The sequence below is a fragment of the Dendrobates tinctorius genome, unplaced genomic scaffold, assembly GCF_039654945.1.
Source record: "Dendrobates tinctorius isolate UK_male_01 unplaced genomic scaffold, ASM3965494v1 ptg000231l, whole genome shotgun sequence".
Lineage (NCBI taxonomy): Eukaryota > Metazoa > Chordata > Amphibia > Anura > Dendrobatidae > Dendrobates > Dendrobates tinctorius.
In genome coordinates this window covers 28,052,039-28,077,758 of record NW_027361898.1, presented here as the reverse complement: position 1 = coordinate 28,077,758, position 25,720 = coordinate 28,052,039, and the positions used below count along the sequence as shown (strand labels likewise).

At 46.8% G+C, this 25,720-nt stretch overlaps 1 protein-coding gene across 1 annotated transcript in view; it reads left to right on the top strand.

Annotated features, from left to right (window-relative positions):
- The first annotated feature begins 335 nt into the window (after positions 1-335).
- The window catches only part of SLC16A2 (solute carrier family 16 member 2), a 214,825-nt gene continuing 189,440 nt past the window's right edge, over positions 336-25,720 (top strand). The window contains exon 1 of the mRNA XM_073556213.1: positions 336-755. Within this exon, the coding sequence (XP_073412314.1) occupies positions 374-755 (382 nt within the window). The 5' untranslated portion in view covers positions 336-373. The remainder of the gene's footprint in view (positions 756-25,720) is intronic.

Below are 25,720 nucleotides of genomic sequence, written 5' to 3'. Positions count from 1 at the left end.
TATACATTACATAGGTACGGTATATGTTATATAGGTGACATACACGCGTTATATAGGTGAGGTATATACAGTGGTGATGTATTCCCACTATATGGGTGAGGTATACACGGTGAGGTATATACATGATATAGGTGCGGTATACATGTTGGCGGTGAGATATATACATTACATAGGTACGGTATATGTTATATAGGTGGCATACACGCGTTATATAGGTGAGGTATATACAGTGGTGACGTATATACATTATGTAGGTGACGTCCACACGTTGGCGGTGTGTATATAGTGCGAGCTATGCTGCACGGCTAAGGTGAGCTGAGGTAAGCGGTTCTGCGTCGCACTGTGGCGTCTGCCGGAGCAGGTAGACCGGGGCATGGAGGGAGGCGTGGGGCGGAGGCATGGGAGGCTGCTGGGAGGGAACTCTGAGGAGGAGGAGAGCCACTGCCAGACGATGGAAGAAGAGACGGAGGAGGACGAGAACCTGCCACCGGGGGAAGAGCAGGGGATGCGGGACAGCCTGCTCGGGGGAGCCCCGGAAGGGGTGCCGGTGCCCGCTGAGGTGCCCTCACATGGCGGCCGGGAGAAAGAAGTGCGGAGCAGAGTCCCTGAGGGCGGCTTTGGCTGGGTGGTGGCGCTGGCGGCCACCTGGTGCAGCGGCTCCATCTTCGGCATCCAGAACTCATTCGGGATCCTGTACGTTATCCTGCAGGGCGAGATGCACCCCGGCGAGGAGAAAGACATGGACTTCAGGACAGGTAACCGCGCTGCTTCCTCCCCGCACTCCTGTCCCGAGCTGCGCTCACAACTTCCCTCAGTGTGTGACAGCCTCACGTGTGGTGTCAGTGCGGCTCCCGAGCGTGTGCACTGCTCTGCCCCATGTGCCTGGAGCTGCACTACCACCGTGCACCCTCATCACCCTGCACCGTATCGTGTGCCCCATGTGCCGGGAGCTGCACTACCCACCGTGCGCCCTCATCACCCTGCACAGCATCGTGTGCCCCATGTGCCGGGAGCTGCACTACCACCGTGCACCCTCATCACCCTGCACAGTATCGTGTGCCCCATGTGCCTGGAGCTGCACTACCCACCGTGCGCCCTCATCACCCTGCACAGCATCGTGTGCCCCATGTGCCGGGAGCTGCACTACCACCGTGCACCCTCATCACCCTGCACAGTATCGTGTGCCCCATGTGCCGGGAGCTGCACTACCCACCGTGCACCCTCATCACCCTGCACAGCATCGTGTGCCCCATGTGCCGGGAGCTGCACTACCACCGTGCACCCTCATCACCCTGCACCGTATCGTGTGCCCCATGTGCCGGGCAGCTACAGTACCTGGTGCCCACTGTGCACCCTCATCACCCTGCACAGTATCGTGTGCCCCATGTGCCTGGAGCTGCACTACCACCGTGCACCCTCATCACCCTGCACAGTATCGTGTGCCCCATGTGCCGGGAGCTGCACTACCACCGTGCACCCTCATCACCCTGCACAGTATCGTGTGCCCCATGTGCCTGGAGCTGCACTACCCACCGTGCGCCCTCATCACCCTGCACAGCATCGTGTGCCCCATGTGCCGGGAGCTGCACTACCACCGTGCACCCTCATCACCCTGCACAGTATTGTGTGCCCCATGTGCCGGGAGCTGCACTACCACCGTGCACCCTCATCACCCTGCACAGTATCGTGTGCCCCATGTGCCTGGAGCTGCACTACCACCGTGCACCCTCATCACCCTGCACAGTATCGTGTGCCCCATGTGCCTGGAGCTGCACTACCACCGTGCACCCTCATCACCCTGCACAGTATCGTGTGCCCCATGTGCCTGGAGCTGCACTACCACCGTGCACCCTCATCACCCTGCACAGTATCGTGTGCCCCATGTGCCGGGAGCTGCACTACCCACCGTGCGCCCTCATCACCCTGCACAGCATCGTGTGCCCCATGTGCCGGGAGCTGCACTACCACCGTGCACCCTCATCACCCTGCACAGTATCGTGTGCCCCATGTGCCTGGAGCTGCACTACCCACCGTGCGCCCTCATCACCCTGCACAGCATCGTGTGCCCCATGTGCCGGGAGCTGCACTACCACCGTGCACCCTCATCTCCCTGCACAGTATTGTGTGCCCCATGTGCCTGGAGCTGCACTACCCACCGTGCGCCCTCATCACCCTGCACAGCATCGTGTGCCCCATGTGCCGGGAGCTGCACTACCACCGTGCACCCTCATCACCCTGCACAGTATCGTGTGCCCCATGTGCCTGGAGCTGCACTACCCACCGTGCGCCCTCATCACCCTGCACAGCATCGTGTGCCCCATGTGCCGGGAGCTGCACTACCACCGTGCACCCTCATCACCCTGCACAGTATCGTGTGCCCCATGTGCCTGGAGCTGCACTACCCACCGTGCGCCCTCATCACCCTGCACAGCATCGTGTGCCCCATGTGCCGGGAGCTGCACTACCACCGTGCACCCTCATCACCCTGCACAGTATCGTGTGCCCCATGTGCCTGGAGCTGCACTACCCACCGTGCGCCCTCATCACCCTGCACAGCATCGTGTGCCCCATGTGCCGGGAGCTGCACTACCACCGTGCACCCTCATCACCCTGCACAGTATCGTGTGCCCCATGTGCCTGGAGCTGCACTACCCACCGTGCGCCCTCATCACCCTGCACAGCATCGTGTGCCCCATGTGCCGGGAGCTGCACTACCACCGTGCACCCTCATCACCCTGCACAGTATTGTGTGCCCCATGTGCCTGGAGCTGCACTACCCAGCGCCCACCGTGCACCCTCATCACCCTGCACAGTATTGTGTGCCCCATGTGCCGGGCAGCTACAATACCTGGTGCCCACTGTGCGCCCTCATCACCCTGCACAGTATCGTGTGCCCCATGTGCCTGGAGCTGCACTACCCAGCGCCCACCGTGCACCCTCATCACCCTGCACAGTATTGTGTGCCCCATGTGCCGGGCAGCTACAGTACCTGCTGCCCACTGTGCGCCCTCATCACCCTGCACAGTATCGTGTGCCCCATGTGCCTGGAGCTGCACTACCACCGTGCACCCTCATCACCCTGCACAGTATCGTGTGCCCCATGTGCCGGGCAGCTACAGTACCTGGTGCCCACTGTGCACCCTCATCACCCTGCACAGCATCGTGTGCCCCATGTGCCTGGAGCTGCACTACCCGGTGCCCACCGTGCGCCCTCATCACCCTGCACAGTATCGTGTGCCCCATGTGCCTGGAGCTGCACTACCACCGTGCACCCTCATCACCCTGCACAGTATTGTGTGCCCCATGTGCCGGGCAGCTACAGTACCTGGTGCCCACTATGCACCCTCATCACCCTGCACAGCATCGTGTGCCCTATGTGCCTGGAGCTGCACTACCCAGCGCCCACCGTGCACCCTCATAACCCTGCACCATATCGTGTGCCCCATGTGCCAGGCAGCTGCCCTACCCGACGTCCACCGTGCACACTCATCACCCTGCACAGTATCGTTAGCCCCCTGTGCCTGGAGCTGCACTACCCGGTGCCCACCGTGCGCCCTCATCACCCTGCACAGCATCGTGTGCCCTATGTGCCTGGAGCTGCACTACCCAGCGCCCACCGTGCACCCTCATAACCCTGCACCATATCGTGTGCCCCATGTGCCAGGCAGCTGCCCTACCCGACGTCCACCGTGCACACTCATCACCCTGCACAGTATCGTTAGCCCCCTGTGCCTGGAGCTGCACTACCCGGTGCCCACCGTGCGCCCTCATCACCCTGCACAGTATTGTGTGCCCCATGTGCCTGGAGCTGCACTACCCAGCACCCACCGTGCACCCTCATCACCCTGCACAGTACCGTGTGCCCCATGTGCCTGGAGCTGCACTACCCGGCGCCCACCGTGCGCCCTCATCACCCTGCACAGTATTGAGTGCCCCGTGTGCCTGGAGCTGCACTACCCAGCGCCCACCGTGCACCCTCATCACCCTGCACAGTATCGTTAGCCCCATGTGCCTGGAGCTGCACTACCTGGCGCCCACCGTGCGCCCTCATCACCCTGCATAGTATTGTGTGCCCCATGTGCCGGGCAGCTACAGTACCTGGTGCCCACTGTGCACCCTCATCACCCTGCACAGTATCGTGTGCCCCATGTGCCTGGAGCTGCACTACCCAGAGCCCACCGTGCACCCTCATCACCCTGCACAGTATCATTAGCCCCATGTGCCTGGAGCTGCACTACCCGGCGCCCACCGTGCACTCTCATCACCCTGCACAGTATTGCGTGCCCCATGTGCCAGGCAGCTGCACTACTCAGCGCCCACCGTGCACCCTCATTACCCTGCACAGCATCGTGTGCCCCATGTGCCTGGAGCTGCACTACCCGGCGCCCACCGTGCACCCTCATCACCCTGCACAGTATCGTGTGCCCCATGTGCATGGAGCTGCCCTACCCAGCGCCCACCGTGCACCCTCATCACCCTGCACAGTATCGTGTGCCCCATGTGCCATGCAGCTGCCCTACCCAGCGCCCACCGTGCACCTTCATCACCCTGCACAGTATCGTGTGCCCCATGTGCCATGCAGCTGCCCTACCCAGCGCCCACCGTGCACCCTCATCACCCTGCACAGTATCGTGTACCCCATGTGCTGGGCGGCTGCAGTACCTGGTGCCCACTGTGCACCCTCATCACCCTGCACCGTATTGTGTTCCCCATGTGATGGGCAGCTGCAGTATCCGGCGCCCACCGTGAACCCTCATAACCCTGCACCGTATCGTGTGTCCCATGTGCCAGGCAGCTGCAGTACCTGGCGCCCACCGTGTACCCTCATCGCCCTGCACCGTATCATGTGCCTCATGTGCCGGGCAGCTGCACTACCCAGTGCCCACCGTGCACCCTCATAATACTGCACCATATCGTGTGCCCCATGTGCCGGGCAGCTGCACTACCCTGCCCCGTATCCTCACCCTGCCCCGTGTGCCGGACAGCTGCACTACCCAGCGCCCACCGTGCGCCCTCATAACCCTGCACCATATCGTGTGCCCCATGTGCCAGGCAGCTGCCCTACCCGACGTCCACCGTGCACACTCATCACCCTGCACAGTATCGTGTGCCGCAAGTGCCAGGCAGCTGCCCTATCCGGCGCCCACCATGTACCCTCATCACCCTGCACCGTATCATGTGCCGGAAGCTGCACTACCCAGCGCCCACCGTGCACCCTCATGACCCTGCACCATATTGTGTGCCCTACAGCTGCATTACCCGGCGCCCACCGTGGACCCTCATCACCCTGCACCGTATCATGTGCCGGAAGCTGCACTACCCAGCGCCCACCGTGCACCCTCATGACCCTGCACCATATTGTGTGCCCTATGTGCCGGGCAGCTGCATTACCCGGCGCCCACCGTGGACCCTCATCACCCTGCACCGTATCATGTGCCCCATGTGCCGGGCAGCTGACCTACCCAGTGCCCACCATGCACCCTAATCACCCTGCACCATATCGTGTGCCAGGCAGCTGCACTACCCAGGGCCCACCCTGTGCCCTCATAACCCTGCATCACATCGTGTGCCCCATGGGTCGGGCAGCTGGGTGCCACACATAACATTACTATACAGCCTGGGCACACAGACCTGGTGCCACACATAACATTACTGCACAGCCTGGGCACACGTAGACCTGGTGCCACACATAACATTACTGCACAGCCTGGGCACATGTGGACCTGGTGCCACACATAACATTACTGCACAGCCTGGGCACATGTGGACCTGGTGCCATACATAACATTACTGCACAGCCTGGGCACATGTGGACCCGGTGCCATACATAACATTACTGCACAGCCTGGGCACACGTGAACCTGGTGCCATACATAACATTACTGCACAGCCTGGGCACATGTGGACCCGGTGCCATACATAACATTACTGCACAGCCTGGGCACACGTGAACCTGGTGCCATACATAACATTACTGCACAGCCTGGGCACACGTGGACCTGGTGCCATACATAACATTACTGCACATCCTGGGCACACGTGGACCTGGTGCCACACATAACATTACTGCACAGCCTGGGCACGCATGGACCTGGTGCCACACATAACATTACTGCACATGCTGGTTCTCATCACTTGAGTAGAGAACTACCAGCGCCAATGTCTGTCTATTGTAGAGAATGAGGGTTGTAGTCTGATGATAACAGGTAATAATATCACAGATTTAAAAACTATTTATAGAAATTTAAATGGTATATGTGAATGATGACGCTGGCACGTGGTACATGCTTCATTCAGGATGATCCGTCACATTGCGCATAATGTGGTACAGACCAGAAATCGATAAATTAAAAAGATCCAGCTGGTACTAGCGGAAGTAATGAGTAGACCAGGCATGGTCCTTGTATTACTGTCTTGTGGTAAACCATAGAATGTATGATATTCTGTATTAGTAATAATGCCAGGGTAGGGCAAGGTGGGGTTGTAAGCATACAGCTAAGGCTGTGGACCACTAAAAGTTATTCAATTAATGTGTATAGATACGGGGCAAATATAGCTCATCTAGGACTATAAGACCCCTCATGCTCCTGTCGGATTAGCCTTTACCTGAGCTGGTACTCCCAGGACACTTACACCCCTCAAGGAAGAAGCTGGTGATTCGGACTGAAATAGTTAGCTGTCAATAGTGAATGTTAATGGAGCTTAGTTACAGTACTTGGAGAGACAATGCTGAATGTCCTTTATTTAGTAAATATCAGAAGATTATTATCACAATTCATTCATCTGTGTCTCATTCAGAATTAATAAACACGACATAGAGAGATTCTGCAGTACTCAAAGTACTTGTTAGTCACTGAACTCTCCGGTACATCTTTTTCCCATCACTTGGCTTATACATAATGGTATTAGACATCTGAGTTCAGTTTAAAAAAATCCAGTATGCCGTAAAAGCAGTATCAGTGAGGTTTATTCTCAACGAGGTTCGAAGTTCCCGAACTCCAGAAGCACCACTCTAGACTCTTAACCTTTTTAAATAAGCAGTAAGTATAACTGATAATGGGAAAAATAATTCTATATTGTCCAGCACTGAATGATGATATAATCCTTATTTCTGTAAAATTAATTCAGATTGGCATTGTGTAGACCATGCTTCCACAGATCACACTCGCATGTTTGTAGCTCAATGTAAGTTGTGTCCATGCTGGGCCAATTTGATTTTAATATGAAGAACTAAAAATTCCATTGATAATCATCGTGTTCCTGGATTTTGTGTATGTCTCATACTTGTGAGTCCCTAAAAGGGCGTTTGTCAGTAGGATAAACTCACATAAGCATGCAGGTCCTGGGAAGCTGAATAAAATGATACCTTGTGACAATGTCTTTTTCCAGAGAAATCTGTGTTGTGTTTTTTTTTTTTTTAAATATGTAAATGAGATGTTAAAGATCTGTGGGCCGGACAGAGATCCCTCTGAGAATCTGCCTCCAGAGCTTATTATAAATGAATGGGTGTGAAACATGTAGACCAGGAGAGCAGACTGTCAGTAATTGCATGTCTCACACTCATAACACCTCATTTTATTTCAAATAAGCTGTGGAGGTAGATTCTCTGAGAGATTAGTGTGCAGCCCATTGATCTAATTTGCATTTTAAGAACACATGAATTTCTCTGGAAAAAGATATCAGATCGCAGGTCTCAAAGTATCATTTTTATTCAGCTTCCTATGACCTACATGCCCATATAGATGACTTAGAAGGGGTGATCCTACTGACAGATTCCCTTTAAAAATGGAACTAAGGGCTCATACTCACTTGCGAGAGACACGCACGATTCTCGTGAAAGTCTCACATGAATACCTAGCACTGCCGCCGGCACTTGGACCGGAGCGTGCAGCTGCATAGAAATACATGTAGCCGCACACTCCGGTCCGACTGCCAGCGGCAGTGCCAGGTTTTCATGCGAGAGACTCGCACGAGAATCGTGAGAGTCTCTCGCAAGTGAGTATGAGCCCTAAGGAAGAGACTGTGCCTACTTATAGACATTACCCCAGACACTGTAGTCTTCAAGGTCTATATGACTACATACAGTGCTCCTGTCCAAAAGCTTTAAAGATACTTGGAATTCTCTCACCTTAGAAAAATGGTCGTCATATGCCATTAAATGTGTCTTTTTAACACTAAAGAGGCTTCCTTGTATTAGCTACAGTGGGGAAAAAAAGTATTTAGTCAGTCAGCAATAGTGCAAGTTCCACCACTTAAAAAGATGAGAGGCGTCTGTAATTTACATCATAGGTAGACCTCAAATATGGGAGACAAACTGAGAAAAAAAAATCCAGAAAATCACATTGTCTGTTTTTTTTTTTTCATTTTATTTGCATATTATGGTGGAAAATAAGTATTTGGTCAGAAACAAAATTTCATCTCAATACTTTGTGATATATCCTTTGTTGGCAATGACAGAGGTCAAACGTTTTCTGTAAGTCTTCACAAGGTTGCCACACACTGTTGTTGGTATGTTGGCCCATTCCTCCATGCAGATCTCCTCTAGAGCAGTGATGTTTTTGGCTTTTCGCTTGGCAACACGGACTTTCAACTCCCTCCAAAGGTTTTCTATAGGGTTGAGATCTGGAGACTGGCTAGGCCACTCCAGGACCTTGAAATGCTTCTTACGAAGCCACTCCTTCATTGCCCTGGCGGTGTGCTTTGGATCATTGTCATGTTGAAAGACCCAGCCACGTTTCATCTTCAATGCCCTTGCTGATGGAAGGAGGTTTGCACTCAAAATCTCACGATACATGGCCCCATTCATTCTTTCATGTACCCGGATCAGTTGTCCTGGCCCCTTTGCAGAGAAACAGCCCCAAAGCATGATGTTTCCACCACCATGCTTTACAGTAGGTATGGTGTTTGATGGATGCAACTCAGTATTCTTTTTCCTCCAAACACGACAAGTTGTGTTTCTACCAAACAGTTCCAGTTTGGTTTCATCAGACCATAGGACATTCTCCCAAAACTCCTCTGGATCATCCAAATGCTCTCTAGCAAACTTCAGATGGGCCCGGACATGTACAGGCTTAAGCAGTGGGACACGTCTGGCACTGCAGGATCTGAGTCCATGGTGGCATAGTGTGTTACTTATGGTAGGCCTTGTTGCATTGGTCCCAGCTCTCTGCAGTTCATTCACTAGGTCCCCCCGCGTGGTTCTGGGATTTTTGCTCACCGTTCTTGTGATCATTCTGACCCCACGGGGTGGGATTTTGCGTGGAGCATCAGATCGAGGGAGATTATCAGTGGTCTTGTATGTCTTCCATTTTCTAATTATTGCTCCCACAGTTGATTTCTTCACTCCAAGCTGGTTGGCTATTGCAGATTCAGTCTTCCCAGCCTGTTGCAGGGCTACAATTTTGTTTCTGGTGTCCTTTGACAGCTCTTTGGTCTTCACCATAGTGGAGTTTGGAGTCAGACTGTTTGAGGGTGTGCACAGGTGTCTTTTTATACTGATAACAAGTTTAAACAGGTGCCATTACTACAGGTAATGAGTGGAGGAAAGAGGAGACTCTTAAAGAAGAAGTTACAGGTCTGTGAGAGCCAGAAATCTTGATTGCTTGTTTCTGACCAAATACTTATTTTCCACCATAATATGCAAATAAAATGAAAAAAAAACAGACAATGTGATTTTCTGGATTTTTTTTTCTCAGTTTGTCTCCCATAGTTGAGGTCTACCTATGATGTAAATTACAGACGCCTCTCATCTTTTTAAGTGGTGGAACTTGCACTATTGCTGACTGACTAAATACTTTTTTTCCCCACTGTATGTGATATGTGCTACTTTGTCATACATGTGTGTACTTTTTGCTTCCTTGTGTAAGACTCTTTTTAGACTTTCCCAGAAGCAGGTACTCACTTTTTTATGCTTGCTTCTTAGGGCCCCATCACACATAGCGACGCACCAGCGATCCCAACAACGATATGACCTTGTCAGGATCGCTGGTGTGTCGCTACATGATCGCTGGTGAGCTGCCAAACAGGCAGATCTCAGCAGCTATTAGGACAGCGACGACGCGGGTAACAAGCGCGCATGTCGCTTAGTGTGTCGCTGTGTGACCAAGGTAAACAGCGACACAAACAGCGCTGTGTAACCAAGGTAAACAGCGGGTTTCTAAGTGCCGCACGGCGCTTAGAAACCCGCTGTTTACCTTAGATACCAGCTCTCAGCACCAGCGCGCTGGTATCTAAGGTACACAGCGGGTAACTAAGTGACGTGCGCCCTTAGTTACCCGCGGTTTACATTGGAAACCAGCGTCCAGCTCGCTGATCGGTGGTCTCCTGCCTTCCACACGCAGCGATGCATGCTGGCCAGCGGGAGACCAACGATCAAAAAAAGGTCCAGGGCATTCGAGCACGAACAGCGATACCCGGCGGGGGGGGCCGGTCGCTGATCCCCGTCACACACAGCGATATCGCTGGTGAGATCGCTGTTGCGTCACAAAACTTGTGACTGACTCAGCAGCGATCTCGCTAGTGATCTCGCTGTGTGTGATGGCGGCTTTAGTCAGAAACTCTAGTTGCTTCCTTACATGCTGTATATAATGTTCTGATGCACCATGTGGTCCAGAGACTTTCCTATAATGTACAGGGCAATTTTCACTCTGCTTCATTGGTTATACCCCAGAGACTTTTCTGTATAAAATATATTTGGGCAAGACAACTAACACTTTAGTGCCTGCCTCAATAAACAGAGTATTACGAACAAAGAGAGTCATGCTGGCTCGGACATCGCCCGGATTAACAAGGTCCGCATCAGATGTTGAGGAACCTGGACAATCTGCTAAATGGGCTACTGGAATAAACCATACATGGACAAAGCAAGAGAACCTGGGTCTGACGAAATGCTACTATACTAAACACAAATGTTTCCCAAAATTAGATATCCATCTCAAAAAGTAGAAAAAACTCAAAACATCGAATGTCACAAAACACCTCACTGAGTATTAAACACAGAAAAGGTCAAAGAGTATATTTAAATAAATGTATAAAGTTTATTACCGCATATACTCAAGTTTTTTGCCACAAAAAAACTGGGAAAACTTATTGACTCGAGTATAAGCCTAGGGTGGAAAATGCAGCAGCTACTGGTAAATTTCAAAAATGAAATAAATTGATACCAATAAAAGTAAAATTAATTGAGACATCGGTAGGATAAATGTTTTTCAATAGCCATATTGAATCAGAAGCCCCATAAAATGCTCCATACAGTTCATGATGGCCCCATAAGATGCTCCATACAAAATACGCTCCATATAATGCTGTACAAAGGTTAATAATGCCCCATAAGATGCTCCATAGAATAATATGCCCCATATGCTGCTCCATAAAGGTTATGCCCCCATAAAATGCTCCATAGGATATGCCCCCATAAGATGCTCCATAGATTATGCCACCATAAGATGCTCCATAGATTATGCCCCCATATGCTACTCCATAGATTATGCCCCCCATAAAATGCTCAATAGATTATGCCCCCATATGCTGCTCCATGGATTATGCCTCCATATGCTGCTGCTGCAGCTGCAAATAAAAATAAGAAAAATGACATACTCGCCTCTCCGTCACTGGGTGTCAGGTGCCAGTGTCGCTGCTGGCTCAGGACCCGGCACCTGAGACATTCACCTGTCCTGCGTCCATCGCTGCTGCTCACCGCTATTTGCCATCATCATCTGTCAGTGACGTTCAGGCAGCAGAGGGCACGGCGCGCACTAACCACGTCACCGTGCCCTCTGCTGTTTGAACGTCACTGACAGAGGACACATCAGACAGCAGCAAGCAGCGATGGACCGTGGACAGGTGAATATAACCTATACTCAACCCGTCCTGGCGTGGTCTCTGCAGCTCCGTTCTCCCACTGTCTTCCTGCCTTCAGCGGTCACGTGGTACCGCTCATTAAATCATGAATATGCGCATATTCATGAGTTTAATGAGCGGTACCATGTGACCGCTGAAGGAAAGGAGACCGTGGGACAAGCAGGGGGGCTGCAGAGACCGCTCCAGGAGGGGTAAGTATGACCTGACACCCCCGCTCCCCCTCTGACCCCCTGGCGTATATGACTCGAATATAAGCCGAGAGGGGGACTTTCAGCCCCAAAAAGTGGGCTGAAAATCTCGGCTTATATTCGAGTATATATGGTAATTGATCACATCAAGAACACATATCCGTTCAGAGTACCACTACCACAGCAGATCAGGTGGGAAATAAATCTGAGTATAGCCAAGGTATCCTATCTAAATGGCAATTATGCAAAGGAAAAGCCAATGCTCGAGATTTATCAAAGCCTAAAAAATTGGTAAACCGGGCATCATAAGAAGTAATAAACAGTATATAATAAGATCACATTAGCATGGGCACTCAAACTGTGCTATATACACATCATACTCAAGTGAGGTGGAGCTGTAGGCGCAGTAGTCTTATACAAAAAGTGCTAAGGTGCCTAATGTGCAAATAAGCCGTAGAAAGGTATTAAAGTGCTTGTGCCTGACTAAACTTACATGATAATAGAGGAGTAGATCCCAGCCTGCCGCCCCTATGCTCGTTTTGCCATGCCTTCGTCAGAGCTGAGATCTCATCTCCCGAGATCTTGGTGCCGAGATCTCCATCTGCGCACCCCCGGCCGGCAGCCATTTTCCCGGAGTGCAGTCCACCGCATAGGAAACCATGTAGCTGCGGGAGCTCTGGACTTGCACAAGATGTTGGCAAAGCCCCTGCAGCACCGAACACCCGCAGCGGCGCACCGCACATCTGAACACCCCCTCATCTCAGCCTCTGGCCTGCAGCAATGCTCCACTTTTGCCTCCTCCAGCGGCGACCCTGGGACCTCGCTTCACCACAGCCACCACCCCCGGTAAGCAATAAGACACATGGATTATAAGAAGCACCACCATTTTATTAAAAAAAGTTTTTTTCCCCTTATTATTCTCCTCAAAATTTGTGGTGCATATTCCTATTGGGTGCGTCTTATAATCCGTTGTGTCTTATAAAGCAAAAAATACGTTATATTACACACTTTTTGCCTCTTTGCACAATCCCCGAGAAGGTTCCAATTCATTTGCCCTTTTAGTTAATGTCCCTTCCAAAGAAGGTTGTCTTAATCACTTGTAATATGGATGTGTAACGTCTTTCATTATAGCAAGTAGTTGCAGCGGTGTATATGTCTTTGCATGATCTCCTATGATTATAAAGGAAGCTCTCGGTGGAGTTGGAAATTGCACCATTGAAAAATAGAGAGAACGCAGTAATATGAATCACAATTATGGCAGACGTAATATAATTTTTAATGTTTATATAATGGATGGGTTAATGTAATTAGTCTATTGAAGGTGTGAATTAATAGTAGCATTTAGACAACACATCCATTTTCATTGAGATGTCCCTGGGGATTTTTCATGGCACTCCACATATCTGTTGCAGCTTAAAGTGGAGGAAGGACGATAAGACATGTCTAGCCAGTTGTATACGCCGTTGTTTGGCATGAATAGCTGGTGTAACTAATTAATACCGGTCCCAATAATATGCCAAGCTCCATTTTTAAAGTATATGTACGCATTCTTCCCAGTTTGATTATTATTTTTTTTTTTAATTATTCATTTGTTTCCAAAATGCAAAGATAAGAAACTTTTTCTAAGTGGTTTTTAAAAACTACAAATCTATCAGTTCCTCTTCAGTTTTGATGTCTCTCTGGTCTCCTTCCTTCCTTTTAGTTTTCGAAATAGCAGAACTGGATGAAAAATATGTGCACGGATGTTAATAGGGAAAGGTAGATTATATAGAGTCTCGGAAACGATAGAGAAAATCAGCTGTAAGGAAAGCACAAGTGGAAATTAGTGCAGGATCGAAGCTGGTTTGATATGAGCTCATGAAGTCAGCGGCACCCTGGATATGCAGAGCCTATATTTGTGGAGGAGACACTCCCAAAGAAGGAAAATCTAAAACTTGGATCAGATTGCAAACTGCAAGTCAGGGGTGTCACTGGTCCTCTTATCGGTGTGTCTGGATGCAGTGAGTGACTAGTCAGCTGTCCAATCTAGGGCTCAGGTGTGTTGAGCTGTCAGTATGGTGATGGACAGCTGAGCTGTTCAATCGGATGCTGGGGTCATCTTGAGCTGTCAGTATGGTGACAGAAGGCTCCGCCGTGCAATCCGAGTCAGGGTGCGCAGGGTTTTCTCCATGTGTCTTCTGTTTGGAGTGATTACCTGGCTCTTTGCCTCCAACTACTGCCAGTTGTAGCTTGGTTCCATTGGTCTGTGTGCTAGGAATTCTTATATTCTGATCTTTGTTGCCCGACATTGGATTTGCCTTTGACCATCCTTTTACGAAGCCGTTATTTCTTGATTTTGTTTGAAATTATGCCTTCGGTCCGTCACCTGATCTTTCCCTTTAGTTTACGATGATCTCTCTTGGTATCTAACCCTGGACATCTTGACTACCCTGTTTCACTGATTATCTGTGAGTAGTGACTAACTGTCAGAAATATAAATAACTCCTAAATTTCTATGTGCACTTCCAGTGCTCCCCCATCACATTTGTGCAGTATCACACTGAGCATCACATGTGCAGTTCTCTCTTCCCCTGCCTGTGTGAAATTCTATCCCACTCTTTCCCGCCTCCCTCAGGAATGTGGCATTTGACCAGGTAAATCCGGTTTGTCTGTAGCACACGGATTTGAAAGTTCCTTTGTCTATTCAAACTCAAATATAAGAGCACAGAATAATTATAGAGGCAGGAAACTTATATTTTTGGAATATGCATAATTAAAGCTATCCACAGGTGGGTTTTGAAGCTTGTGCGGCTGCCAGAAATCGAGAAACGGATTGAATGAAAGATAATTTGGTAATAAAACATATAATACTCCTGTCGTCACTCTGGGAGCCTCGCAGCTAGAGTTATGGCATTTATAAGTTTTTAGTAGCTTTAAAAAGGGGAGTACACTCCTTGGCTCCGCCCACCCAGTGAGGTCAGCAAAGAAAAGGCATAAGGCTAGAAGGCTCAAAGAGGCTATTGTTCAGACCTGGGGAGACAGCTTTCTACCATCCATGCTGTGGACTGAATCTTTGTCCTTGGGAACTTCCCTCCCCCTCCTCCACATGGCGTGCCAGTGACTGAAATGTGTAAACTTCATATTTTAATCCCTTTTATTTTGTAACTGTTTGTATATACTGTATTTTGTCTTTTTTGTAACATCTTTTATATTTTTGTAAACACTGCCTATTTTCTGGAGTAAATTTATAAAATTTACTAGTTTCATTTTCAGTGCTGTATAAACGAACCGACACGACCTCCGCTCTAAATTACGCTACCCTGTGGGTGGGCTCCTGACCCAATATTGGTTTTAATGTCAAACGAGGAGCTGGTGGCAGCAAAGTGTTCTGTGGATTTGGGAGACTCTGGCAGTGATGGAATGGTAGATTTATATGTGTATTACTTGCCCTGGGACTGGGGATATTCATACCGCCCTGACTGCAGAGTGCCCAATAGCCAGTGCACAGCAAGGCAGCCTTTCTGGCGACTACTTACCCTCGGTGTAGTTTCCTGACTGACCTGAGGGTAAGGGGGGCGCCAGTGAGCTGCAAGTTCCTAACCGGAACTGGAAAGTGGGATTGCAAAATAGGATTCCCTAACACTAACGTCACAAGGGGGTCTGAAAATGAGTGATGATTACAGGTAACCTCTGACCTATAAGATTTTGTTAATTCCTGTGCTTGATTTGTGAGGCATACTTATGACTTACTTGCACCATAGTGTTATAGGTTGAGATTTGAGCACCTCGAAATTTTTGGATGCAGTATATAATACGACACTATGCATACAGCACAGAATCACATGGTAAACTTTTGATTTCCTCTTCTGAATCCCATACAGTCTCCCTGTGCTGCTATACCATGCTTCCTAGTGTTGAGATGTACTGCACTATACTTCTATAGGGTCAGCGCCCTTCGGGAAGAATCTAACTCTACGTATAGCGTATAATAGCTTTATGAGTAGGATATTTTTCTGTTCAAATTGGAGTAAAGAATAAGTAAGCCCAAGGGGACTGAATGGACAGTAACGACCTATGCTCCAGTATGGAAGGAGCAATACAGTTCATGACAACTCAAAGATTGTGTTGAGAGCTATTAGGATAACTAAAATTTACAAGAGAGGAACCCATGTTATTTGGGCCTCGTATTAACTGAATATCTGTAGAAACTCTTCCTCGATTCACCGGTGTAAGAAACCGATGCCTGCTACATTATCCTAATACATAGGCATGGAGCATACATACCTGCAACCTTCAGAGTAATCTGGGATTACACACAAGCATCCTACTAAGCGAGGCATTGTTTCATCAGATAGGTAACCCGCTCCGTGTCCTATGCTGTGAACACATTAAGCAGAAATCTATTTATTGATGTGAGGTGATACCATCTGCCATCCAACAGACAGATGGTTTACTTCCATTAGCTAACATTTGCCGGACGAGGGGCACTCCTGCCCTTGTCATGCTATAGTATTAAGTGAAATGTGAGCCACTTGTTCCTATTCATGTTTTAGGGCCCAGTGAGTATACCTGTAATCTCCACAGACATTTGGTGATTAATCCATCTATACATATATTAACTCGCTTATAGCCCAGCTTGATGTTTTAGTAAAAAATGAATGGTTTATTATATATGATGGCTTATTCTTTATCCAGAGCTATTATTCAGGCTGGGATTTTTTATTTTTTTCTTGTTTTGTTTATAAAGTTAATAACATTTTGATTGTAAACATGTTTGTAGCTTTGTTTTTTTGTGTATAAGGTATATTTTATGTATGAAAGATTTGGAATAGTGGTGCAGCTGAAATCATGTTATTCACTTTCCAAAAATCTTCGTACCTCAATGCAGTTTGGTATAGAAAACCAAACCGTGTTATACTCGCCGGCCCCCAGTCCACCTGTGAGTCTCTAACTCTGCTCTTGGTAACTGCCATGGACTGTGGCTCTGACTTAATGAGAGTGCTGCAGCCAATCAATGAGCTCAGTGACTCTGAACGGTGTATTCCATCTACACTGGTAGAGCTTTGGAGCTGACTGGCTGTAAGTGTGACGGCAGTGCCGCAACCAATCCAAGGCACGAAGCATCAACGAAGACTCGCTGTTGGACCAGAGGATCGTGAGATTAACATGTGTTGGTTTCTTTATTTTTTTTTTTATCTCAAATGTGTCGGGACTAAAATTTGGTGAAAAGCGACAACCCCTTTTAAGACACTCTAGGACTGCAATTTCAGACTTGGGCACTTTACTTACATATACAGTGGCATGAAAAACTGTGGGCAGCCCTGGTCAAAATTACTGTTATTGTGAACAGATAAGCAAGTTGAAGAGTAAATGATATCTAAAAGGGCTAAAGTTGAAGATGACACATTTCCTTTGAATTTTAGGCAAAAAAAATTTTTTTTTACACTTTAAAATTACAAAAAGGAAAATGGGTTAATGCAAATGTTTGGGCACTCTGCATGCTAGTCACAGATTTTCAATGATGTTCAGATCAGGGGATTGTGAAGGCCATTGCAAAAATCTTCAGCTTGCGCTTTTTGAGGTAGTCTATTGTGCATTTTGACGTGTGTTTAGTATCATTATCCATCTATAGAAGGCATTCTCTTTTCAATTTCAGCTTTTTACAGATGGTGTTATGTTTGCATCAAGAAGTTTTTTATAAAATTTCATTGAGTTCATTTTTCCCCTCTATGTGTGAAAGGTTCCCCGTGCTATTGGCTGGAGCACATCCCCAAAGCATGATTGAGCCACCCTCATTTTTAATGGTTGTCCAAATGTTGTTCTCCTGAAATTCTATGCCCTTTTATATCCACACATACCTTTTGATCATTGTGGCCAAAGCGTTATTATTATTGTTATTATACATTTATTTAGCACCATTTATTCCATGACGCTTTACAGGGAAAAGGGGAAATATAGACAAGTACAATAAACATGTGCAAGACAAGGGACACACAAGTACAGAAGGAGAGAGGACCCTGCCCGCGAGGGCTCACAGTTTACAGGGATGGGTGAGGTACACTAGGAGAGGGTAGAGCTGGTTGTGCTGTGGTTCAGTAGACCGAGGATCATTGCAGGCTTGTCGGAACAGGTGGGTCTTCAGGTTCTTCTTGAAGGTTTCCGTTGTTGGTGAGAGTCTGATGTGTTGCGGAAGAGAGTTCCAGAGTATGGGGGAAGCACGGGAGAAGTCTTGAATGCGGTTGTGGGAAGAAGAGATGAGGGGGGAGTAGAGTTGTATTTTAACCTCCATCGGTCCACAAGACTTGTTTCCAAAATGCATCAAGATTGTTTAGATGTTCTTTTGCACATTTCTGACACTGAATTTTATGGTGAGGACACAGGAGAGGTTTTCTTCTGATGACTTTTCCATGAAGTCCATATTTGTTCAGGTATCTCTGAACAGTAGAACAGTGCACCACACCTCCAGAGTCTGCAGTACACACCTCCAGAGTCTGCAGTATCTTTCTGAAGGTCTTTTGCAGTCAAGCAGGGGGTTCTGATTTGTCTCCATAGCAATCCTACGAGCAGCTTTCACTGAAATTGAGCTTGGTCTTCCAGACGTTATCTTGACCTGCACTGTTTGTTATTAACGGCCATTTCTTAATTACATTTCGAACTGATGAAAAGGCAAAGTAAAAACGCTTTGCCATCTTCTTATAGCCTTCTCCTGCTTTGTGGGCAGCAACCATTTTCTCTTTCAGAGTGCTAGACAGCTGCTTAGAAGAACCCATGGCTGCTGTTTCTTTGGCACAAAGTTAGAGGAGGCTGGGTTTTTGTAAAGCTGGGAAATTTGCATTACTACATTGGCCATTCCTAATGATGATAGTGAACAAGTTATAACCCTAACAGGCTAATTGAGGTCTGAAACCTTGGTCAAAGTTATCTGAGCACACAAATAATCTCCAAGGGTGCCTAAACTTTTGTAGCTGCCTAATTTTTAAATGTAAAAGATAACGTATTTATTTTTTTGCCTAAAATACAAAAGAAATGTGTCATCTTTAACCTTAGGCCTTTTTAGAGATCATTTCATCTTCAACTTGCTTAACTGTGAACAACAATAGTAATTTTGACCAGGGGTGTCCAAACTTTTACGTGCAACTGTATACAGTACTGTGCCAAAGTTTTAAGCAGGTCTGGGAAAATGCTGTAATGTAAGAACACTTTCATAAATAGAAGTGTTAACAGTTTATTTTTATTAAGAAAATGCAAAGTGAATAAACAAAAGACAAATTTAAATCACATCATTTGGTGATACCGCCCTTTGTCTTCGAAACAGCATCAATTCTTCTAGTTACACTTGCACACAGCTTTTGAGAGAACTCTGCATGGAAGTTGTTCCAAACATCTTGGAGAACTAATCACAGATCTGTGGATGTCACTTGTGCAAATACTTCTGTCTCTTCATGGAATCCCAGACAGATTGGATGATCGTGAGATCAGGGCTGTGTGTGGCCTTATCATCACTTTCAGGACTCCTTGTTCTTCTTTCCTCTGAAGATAGTTCTTAATGACATTAACTGAAGTTGTTATCCTGCTGCACAATAAATTTGGAGTCAATTGGACGCCACCCGGTTAGTGTTGCATGATGAATATATTCAAGAACTGTGAATCTAGAAGAATTGATGCTGTTTTGAAGGCAGAAAGGGCGGTCACACCAATTTTTTTTCATTCACTTTGCGTTTTAGTTAATTGATAAAAAATTATCTGTTAACACTTCTATATGCTGGAGAAGAATTTTTTTCCAGACTTAAAACTTTTGCACAGAATTGTGTACCATATTTATATTTTTTTCACCCAATTTAAATAGTGAGTGAGAACAAAGGCATCTTGCAAACTGCTTCAATCTGTATGTGTACGTTTCCCTTCCAATAATCACTGGTCCACATTAATCAGTGTATTTGTGCATTTATTTATTTTTTGCGCATTTTACTCTAAAATGTCTAATCAGATCTTGGGCACATTTATTAACCACTTGTGCTAAAATTTACAACAAGTTGTGCACATGCAGTCCAGTTTGCAAAACTGAAGAGCAAACTTTTTGCAGAATTTCAATTAAATAGGTGGGTTGTTTGAAGATTAAAGAAAACTCTGCAGCGAAGACAAAAAAATTATCAACCCTTGTGCGACATTTTGGTAAATTAGATGGAAAGTCTGGTGATGTGGATCTTCTTTTTCTGCAGATTTTCACTGTTCATTTCACTCTTTGCAATGTATATGATGAAATCCACATTGGGGTCTGCATATAGTATCTCCAGATTTTGTTGGTGATAATTAACAGAATTTGCAACTGATATTATTTTATTTTCCGCCTTCCATTGTGTGTCAATCTACTATAAAGTGGAAGCAGCTCTGTATTGCTGTTTTTGTTTTCAAACTATTGTAAAGTTGCTCATTGGTTGTCTGTAAAGCATTTTTTTTTTTTTTTTGCATTAAAACCGGTTTAGACAAATGGATTGTAACCCTAGCTATGTAGTCATAGATAAATCACATAGTTTTGCTTATAAGCATAAGCAGTACAGCTTTCAATATCGTTTGCATTCCTGTGGTAGCTACAAAAGATGCATTACCCTGTTTGTACTGTTTGCAGGTTTTGCAGCTATTCATATCATAAAGGAACAATTCTGAATTTGGGATTCAACTTGTAGGAAACGATCAAACTAACTAGACCACTTTCACACATCAGTGTCACGATCTGAGTACGGACTGTGATTTAAGCATCGACTGCTGCTCTCTCATATGTAAAGCTGTCTCAAGTTCAGGTCATGAGACCTGCATCCTGATCTGGCAGGTTACAACTAGCAGAAAATGACCAGAGCGGCGCCGATAACAGAAGAAGATGGCGACTGGTCCTTACTGGGTTACTAAGTTCATTTTGGCCGTTTTTGCTGGGCTTTTTTTTTCCTGCAGCAAAACATGATTTCTCGGCAGCAAAGGAGCTGCAGCAAAAAACGCATGTTTTCATGCATTTTTGTTTGCAGTGTAGTGTAGTGCAGCGGGGTTCGTTCAGTGTGACTGACAGTGACCACAGGAAAAGGTCACACAGCAAGCGAGTTTAATGTCCACACTCACACAGTGTAGCACACGGTATCCTACGTATCGCAGCCGGGAAACAAAACAGTGCGTGGGAGTCCAGTTGCCAAGGGCGGCTGCACCACCGTATCACACTGCGGGGTGCCAGGAGTTCACTCTGCTGGCTCTGTGTTAAGTCACACAAGCTGAGTTTCTGCAGAGCCGTCTGCTCTGCAAGTTGCAAACTCTAAACTGACACATCCAATCCCTTGCTGCAGGTCTTCTTTAAACTGGAATCTGTGGCCATGGGCCACTTGCATGAGCCTGCCTGGAGGAAACAAACCACACTGCTACCTTCCTGTATCTATATCAAAAATAAGTCCGTAACAGGTTCTCCTGAACAATGCATTGGCCAAATAGCTTGACCAGGTCCATGCTTTTATTTTGCCTTGTGACTCACAGGCATCCTGCTGTGACCACAAGGCGCTCAGCGGGTTTAATAGGACTTCCTCCGCAGCATCCTGGGAGATACATATCGACCCTCGCATATGATCCCCTCTCCCTGCCTCACAATAGGTAGATATATATATGTCAGTGACAAATAAAATTAGTATAGTGTGTGTGGCTTACTGTACATGTATTTAATTAATAAAAGATTATTTTTTGAGAAAAAATGTCGTGGGCTCCCATGCAATTTTCGTAACCAGCAGAAGGAAAGCCAATGGCTGGGGGCCGATGTTTATAGCCTGCGAAGGTGGTAATACCCATGGAGCTTCCCAGGCTATTAATATCAGCTCACAGCTGTATAATTAGCCTTTACTGGCTATTAAAACGGGGAACCCCCAAAAATGACAGAGTCCCCTATATTTAATAACCAGCAAAGGCTATGCAGACAGCTGTGGGCTGATATTAATAGCCTAGGAAGGGGCCATGGATACTGGCCCCCTCAGGCTAAAAACATCAGCTCTCAGCCACCCCAGAAAAGGCGCATCTATAAGATGTTCCAATTCTGGCACTTTGCCTCGCTCTTCCCACTTGCCCTGTAGTGGTGGCAAGTGGGGTGATAGTTGGGAGGGAGGGTTGTATTGTCAGGTGACATCAAGCCCCGAGGTTAGTAATTACTAACCCCATAGTCACGTATAAAAATACACCAAGAATAAATTCCTTTAATTGAAAAAATGACACAGACTCTTTTAATAATCTTAATTAAACCATACTTACGACCTGGCCTAATTCCACCAAAGCCCTCGATCTCCTGTAGTAAACCAAAAATAAAAAAAACATATCCCTCACCTTTCCGTCGTTCTGTACAACGCTGTAATGCATGTCTGGGGGATAATTAGTTTTCAACCTGGACGGTTGTGATCGTCCAGACTGAGAAACGCTGGTGACTGAGCTGCTGCGAGCGCAGCGTCATTGACTAGCAGTAATGCCACTGAGGCTGCGTTTCCAGCATCGCTGAACTGCGCTGACCGGGGTGAGATCCCCACTAGCACCGTGTGAAAGTCGCACGGTGCAGAGGCGAATTCACCGCAGTGAAATTCTCCCAGTGAACAGGGAGAATAGTAAATAGTGGTTTGCATAGTATTTGTTTTCAACCTGCCATAGAAAGACACGATTTGGTACCAAAATCAACAGTGATGTAATATTAGACCTGACATCCTTGTCTTACATCTCTATACTCCTCTTTACCCTGAGCTATAGTTATCATACTGGCTTGCATGATTATTATATATTTTCACTAATACTGTAATATTGCAATCTATCCTCTTTATGACATTTTACTGTTGTGCGTGTTCTCTACTTGCGCTTTGCGTTTCTTTTCCTAACCTCAGACCATACCACATGTGGTTTATTCACACTTTTGGCAGTAAGCGTTGCGTATTGGTAAAATCCTTCCTGCTTGGTGCATCTAGTGTTACCCAATTCACCTGCTTCTCTCTGCTCTGTTCACATAGACTTTCTACAGACGTTCGCCAGTGCTTACTAGACAGATGGTTTGACTTTGTGGGGAACACCTCCCTGCCATCACGCTTCCTCTGTGGCCTCTATAAGGACCTTATGGGGGGTGGAAGAAACAGACTGTTGGGAGCTGGCTATTGAGAAAAAGCATGCTACTGGTTTGCTGCAGGCCTCGTCTCACTGTACATTCCAGGCTCTCCTGGGATAAGCCTTTCTAAAACTCTCTGCCAGAAAGAGTGTTACTGTTTCGTTGCTGTTTTTGATGACGAGTGTTAAGGCAATACATGTGACCTGAAGCCTCCTCTTCTCAGCAAGGTTTTAGCAGTATAAACCTACCTATCCGAATGTCACCTTTCCATCTGCATCATTGTTTTTTTTTTTTAACTGTGTGTGTGGGCATACAGTTTCTATTCATATAACCTTTTTTTATTACTGTAAGTGGATAAATAAGAGGCCTGTTTGAAAGGCCACCATACCTTAACCATATGGACTTTTGATTTGAGGGAGTTATCAAAGATCAGGTATATTCACGAAAACCATGCACAGTTGGAAACCTGATTATAATTCTGCTATTTTTTTTAACTGCATACCTTCTTCTGCGCCCCCCTGTATTATAGATGATGTAGTGTGGCTTTTTTTATATACCGTATATGCCAAGAAGCTTTAACTATATAAAAATAGTGCACAACTTGTACTAGCCTGACATTGTTTAAAAATAACTACCGTAACTAGTATGTGTACCCACGATGAGTTTTTGCCGCTAGGTATTTTTAGTGCATCAAAAATTCAGCAAAGTAAATGGGACTTTTTAAAAATTTTTTACTTTGTGTAAACTGACCTGCGGTGCATGTTTGAAATCATAACATAACATGTCAATTTCTCTCGTGGATACGCTGAGTTTTATGTGCAAATTTTTCCCATAGACTTTCATTAGATGCAGAGAATCCGCAGATTAAAAAAAAAAAACAAAAAAAAAAACCCCTCAAAACACAGTCGTGTGCAGAATACACAGTGTGCGAAAACACAGTCGTTTGCAGAATACATGCATCAGTAAATTTTTGCCAAAGTCAAATACCAGGAAGTAGGAAAAACTCGCATGGCTCACTGGTCATAACAACCACTCGAACGTGACTGATGACACCAGCGTGAGAGGTGAGTATAAGTTTTTTTTTTTTATTTTATCACCGCCAAGCATTCAGAATGAAAAGGGGTTGTCCTAGTAGTGAACAACCCCCTTCAATAGGTATAATATTATACGTATATACATATCATATTCCCCTTGCGAAAGCTGTAACTGTCACGCGAAACACGCATTGAGGTCCTACTATTCAGCACCTTTGGGCTCCCTCTACTTTTGTTAAGATATACCTCCTCTAACCTTGTATTTATTGCCACTTGTTTGACCCATATGGGCTGGTATTTGGTTGCTCTTGCCTAGAGCACAACTCGCACACATGTTGCTGCACGTGGTGTGCCGGTATAGATGCTGTAGGCTGGCTACTGTATGTTTGTCTGTCTTTGACACACTTTGTTCATGCTTTTTTGTGACTTTTATGATATCTTGTCTAATAAAGTTTACTATTTTAACCTTTAGGCTGTGTGCCCACGTAGCGATTTTTAAGCCTTTTTGCCGCGGTTTTCGGCGCGAAAACGTTTAAAAATCGTGTACAGAACGCCCCCCATGCATTACTATGGCATTCCGCACATGCTGTGCTAATGCTGCGCTTTTTTCCGCGGCGGAATCGCATCGCGGAAAAAATCGCAGCATGCTCATTCTTGTGTGCGGAATCGCAAAGAATTGCCGCGATTCCGCACCCATAGGAATGCATGAGAATCGCTTACTTCCCGCATGGGGCTATGCGGGAAGTTAAGCGTCTCATGTGCGGTTGGTACCCACGGTGTGGAGGAGAGGAGACTGTCCTCCAGGCCCTGGGTACCATACCCCTGTAAAAAAAAAAAAAAAATCGGGGTATATTTACCTTCCGGCGTCACGCGCTGCATTCCCGGCCTAAGCGTTCCCAGTAATGCCTTGCGGCAAGGCCCTGTAATGACGTAGTCTCGCGTGACTCTAGCGGTCTCGCGAGATCGCTATAGCAATGCGAGACTACGTCATCACAGGTCTCGCAAGGCATTACTGGGAACGCTGAGGCCGGGAATGCAGCGCGGGACGCCGGAAGGTAAATATACCCTGATTTTTTTTATTTTTTTTAGCATTTTAACATTCTATCTTTTACTATTGATGCCGCATAGGCAGCCTCAATAGTAAAAACCTGGTCACACTTGTCAAACACTATGTTTGACGAGTGTGACCAACCTGTCAATCACTTCAAATCGCTTGGAAAGTGCTTGAATATCGCATGCGAAAATCGCGGCAAAATCGCGATCATAATCGCGGTAAAATCGCGCGGGAAAAAAACGCGCGATTTCTGGGAAGGAGTCCGGTTTTTAGTGAGCGTTTTAAAACGCTACGTGGGCACATAGCCTTATACTCCGCATCCTCCTGGGATTTTGTTTTTCCTCTTTAATAAGGGCAGAAAATCAGCAACATCAAAAACTCATAGCGGGAATTTAGCCTAAGGCTGTGTTCACACACAGCGTTTTTTTAGCGGTTTTTACCGTGGTTTTCACTATAAAACCGCTAAAAATAAGCTGCACAGTAATTTCTATGCATTTTGCACTTTTTG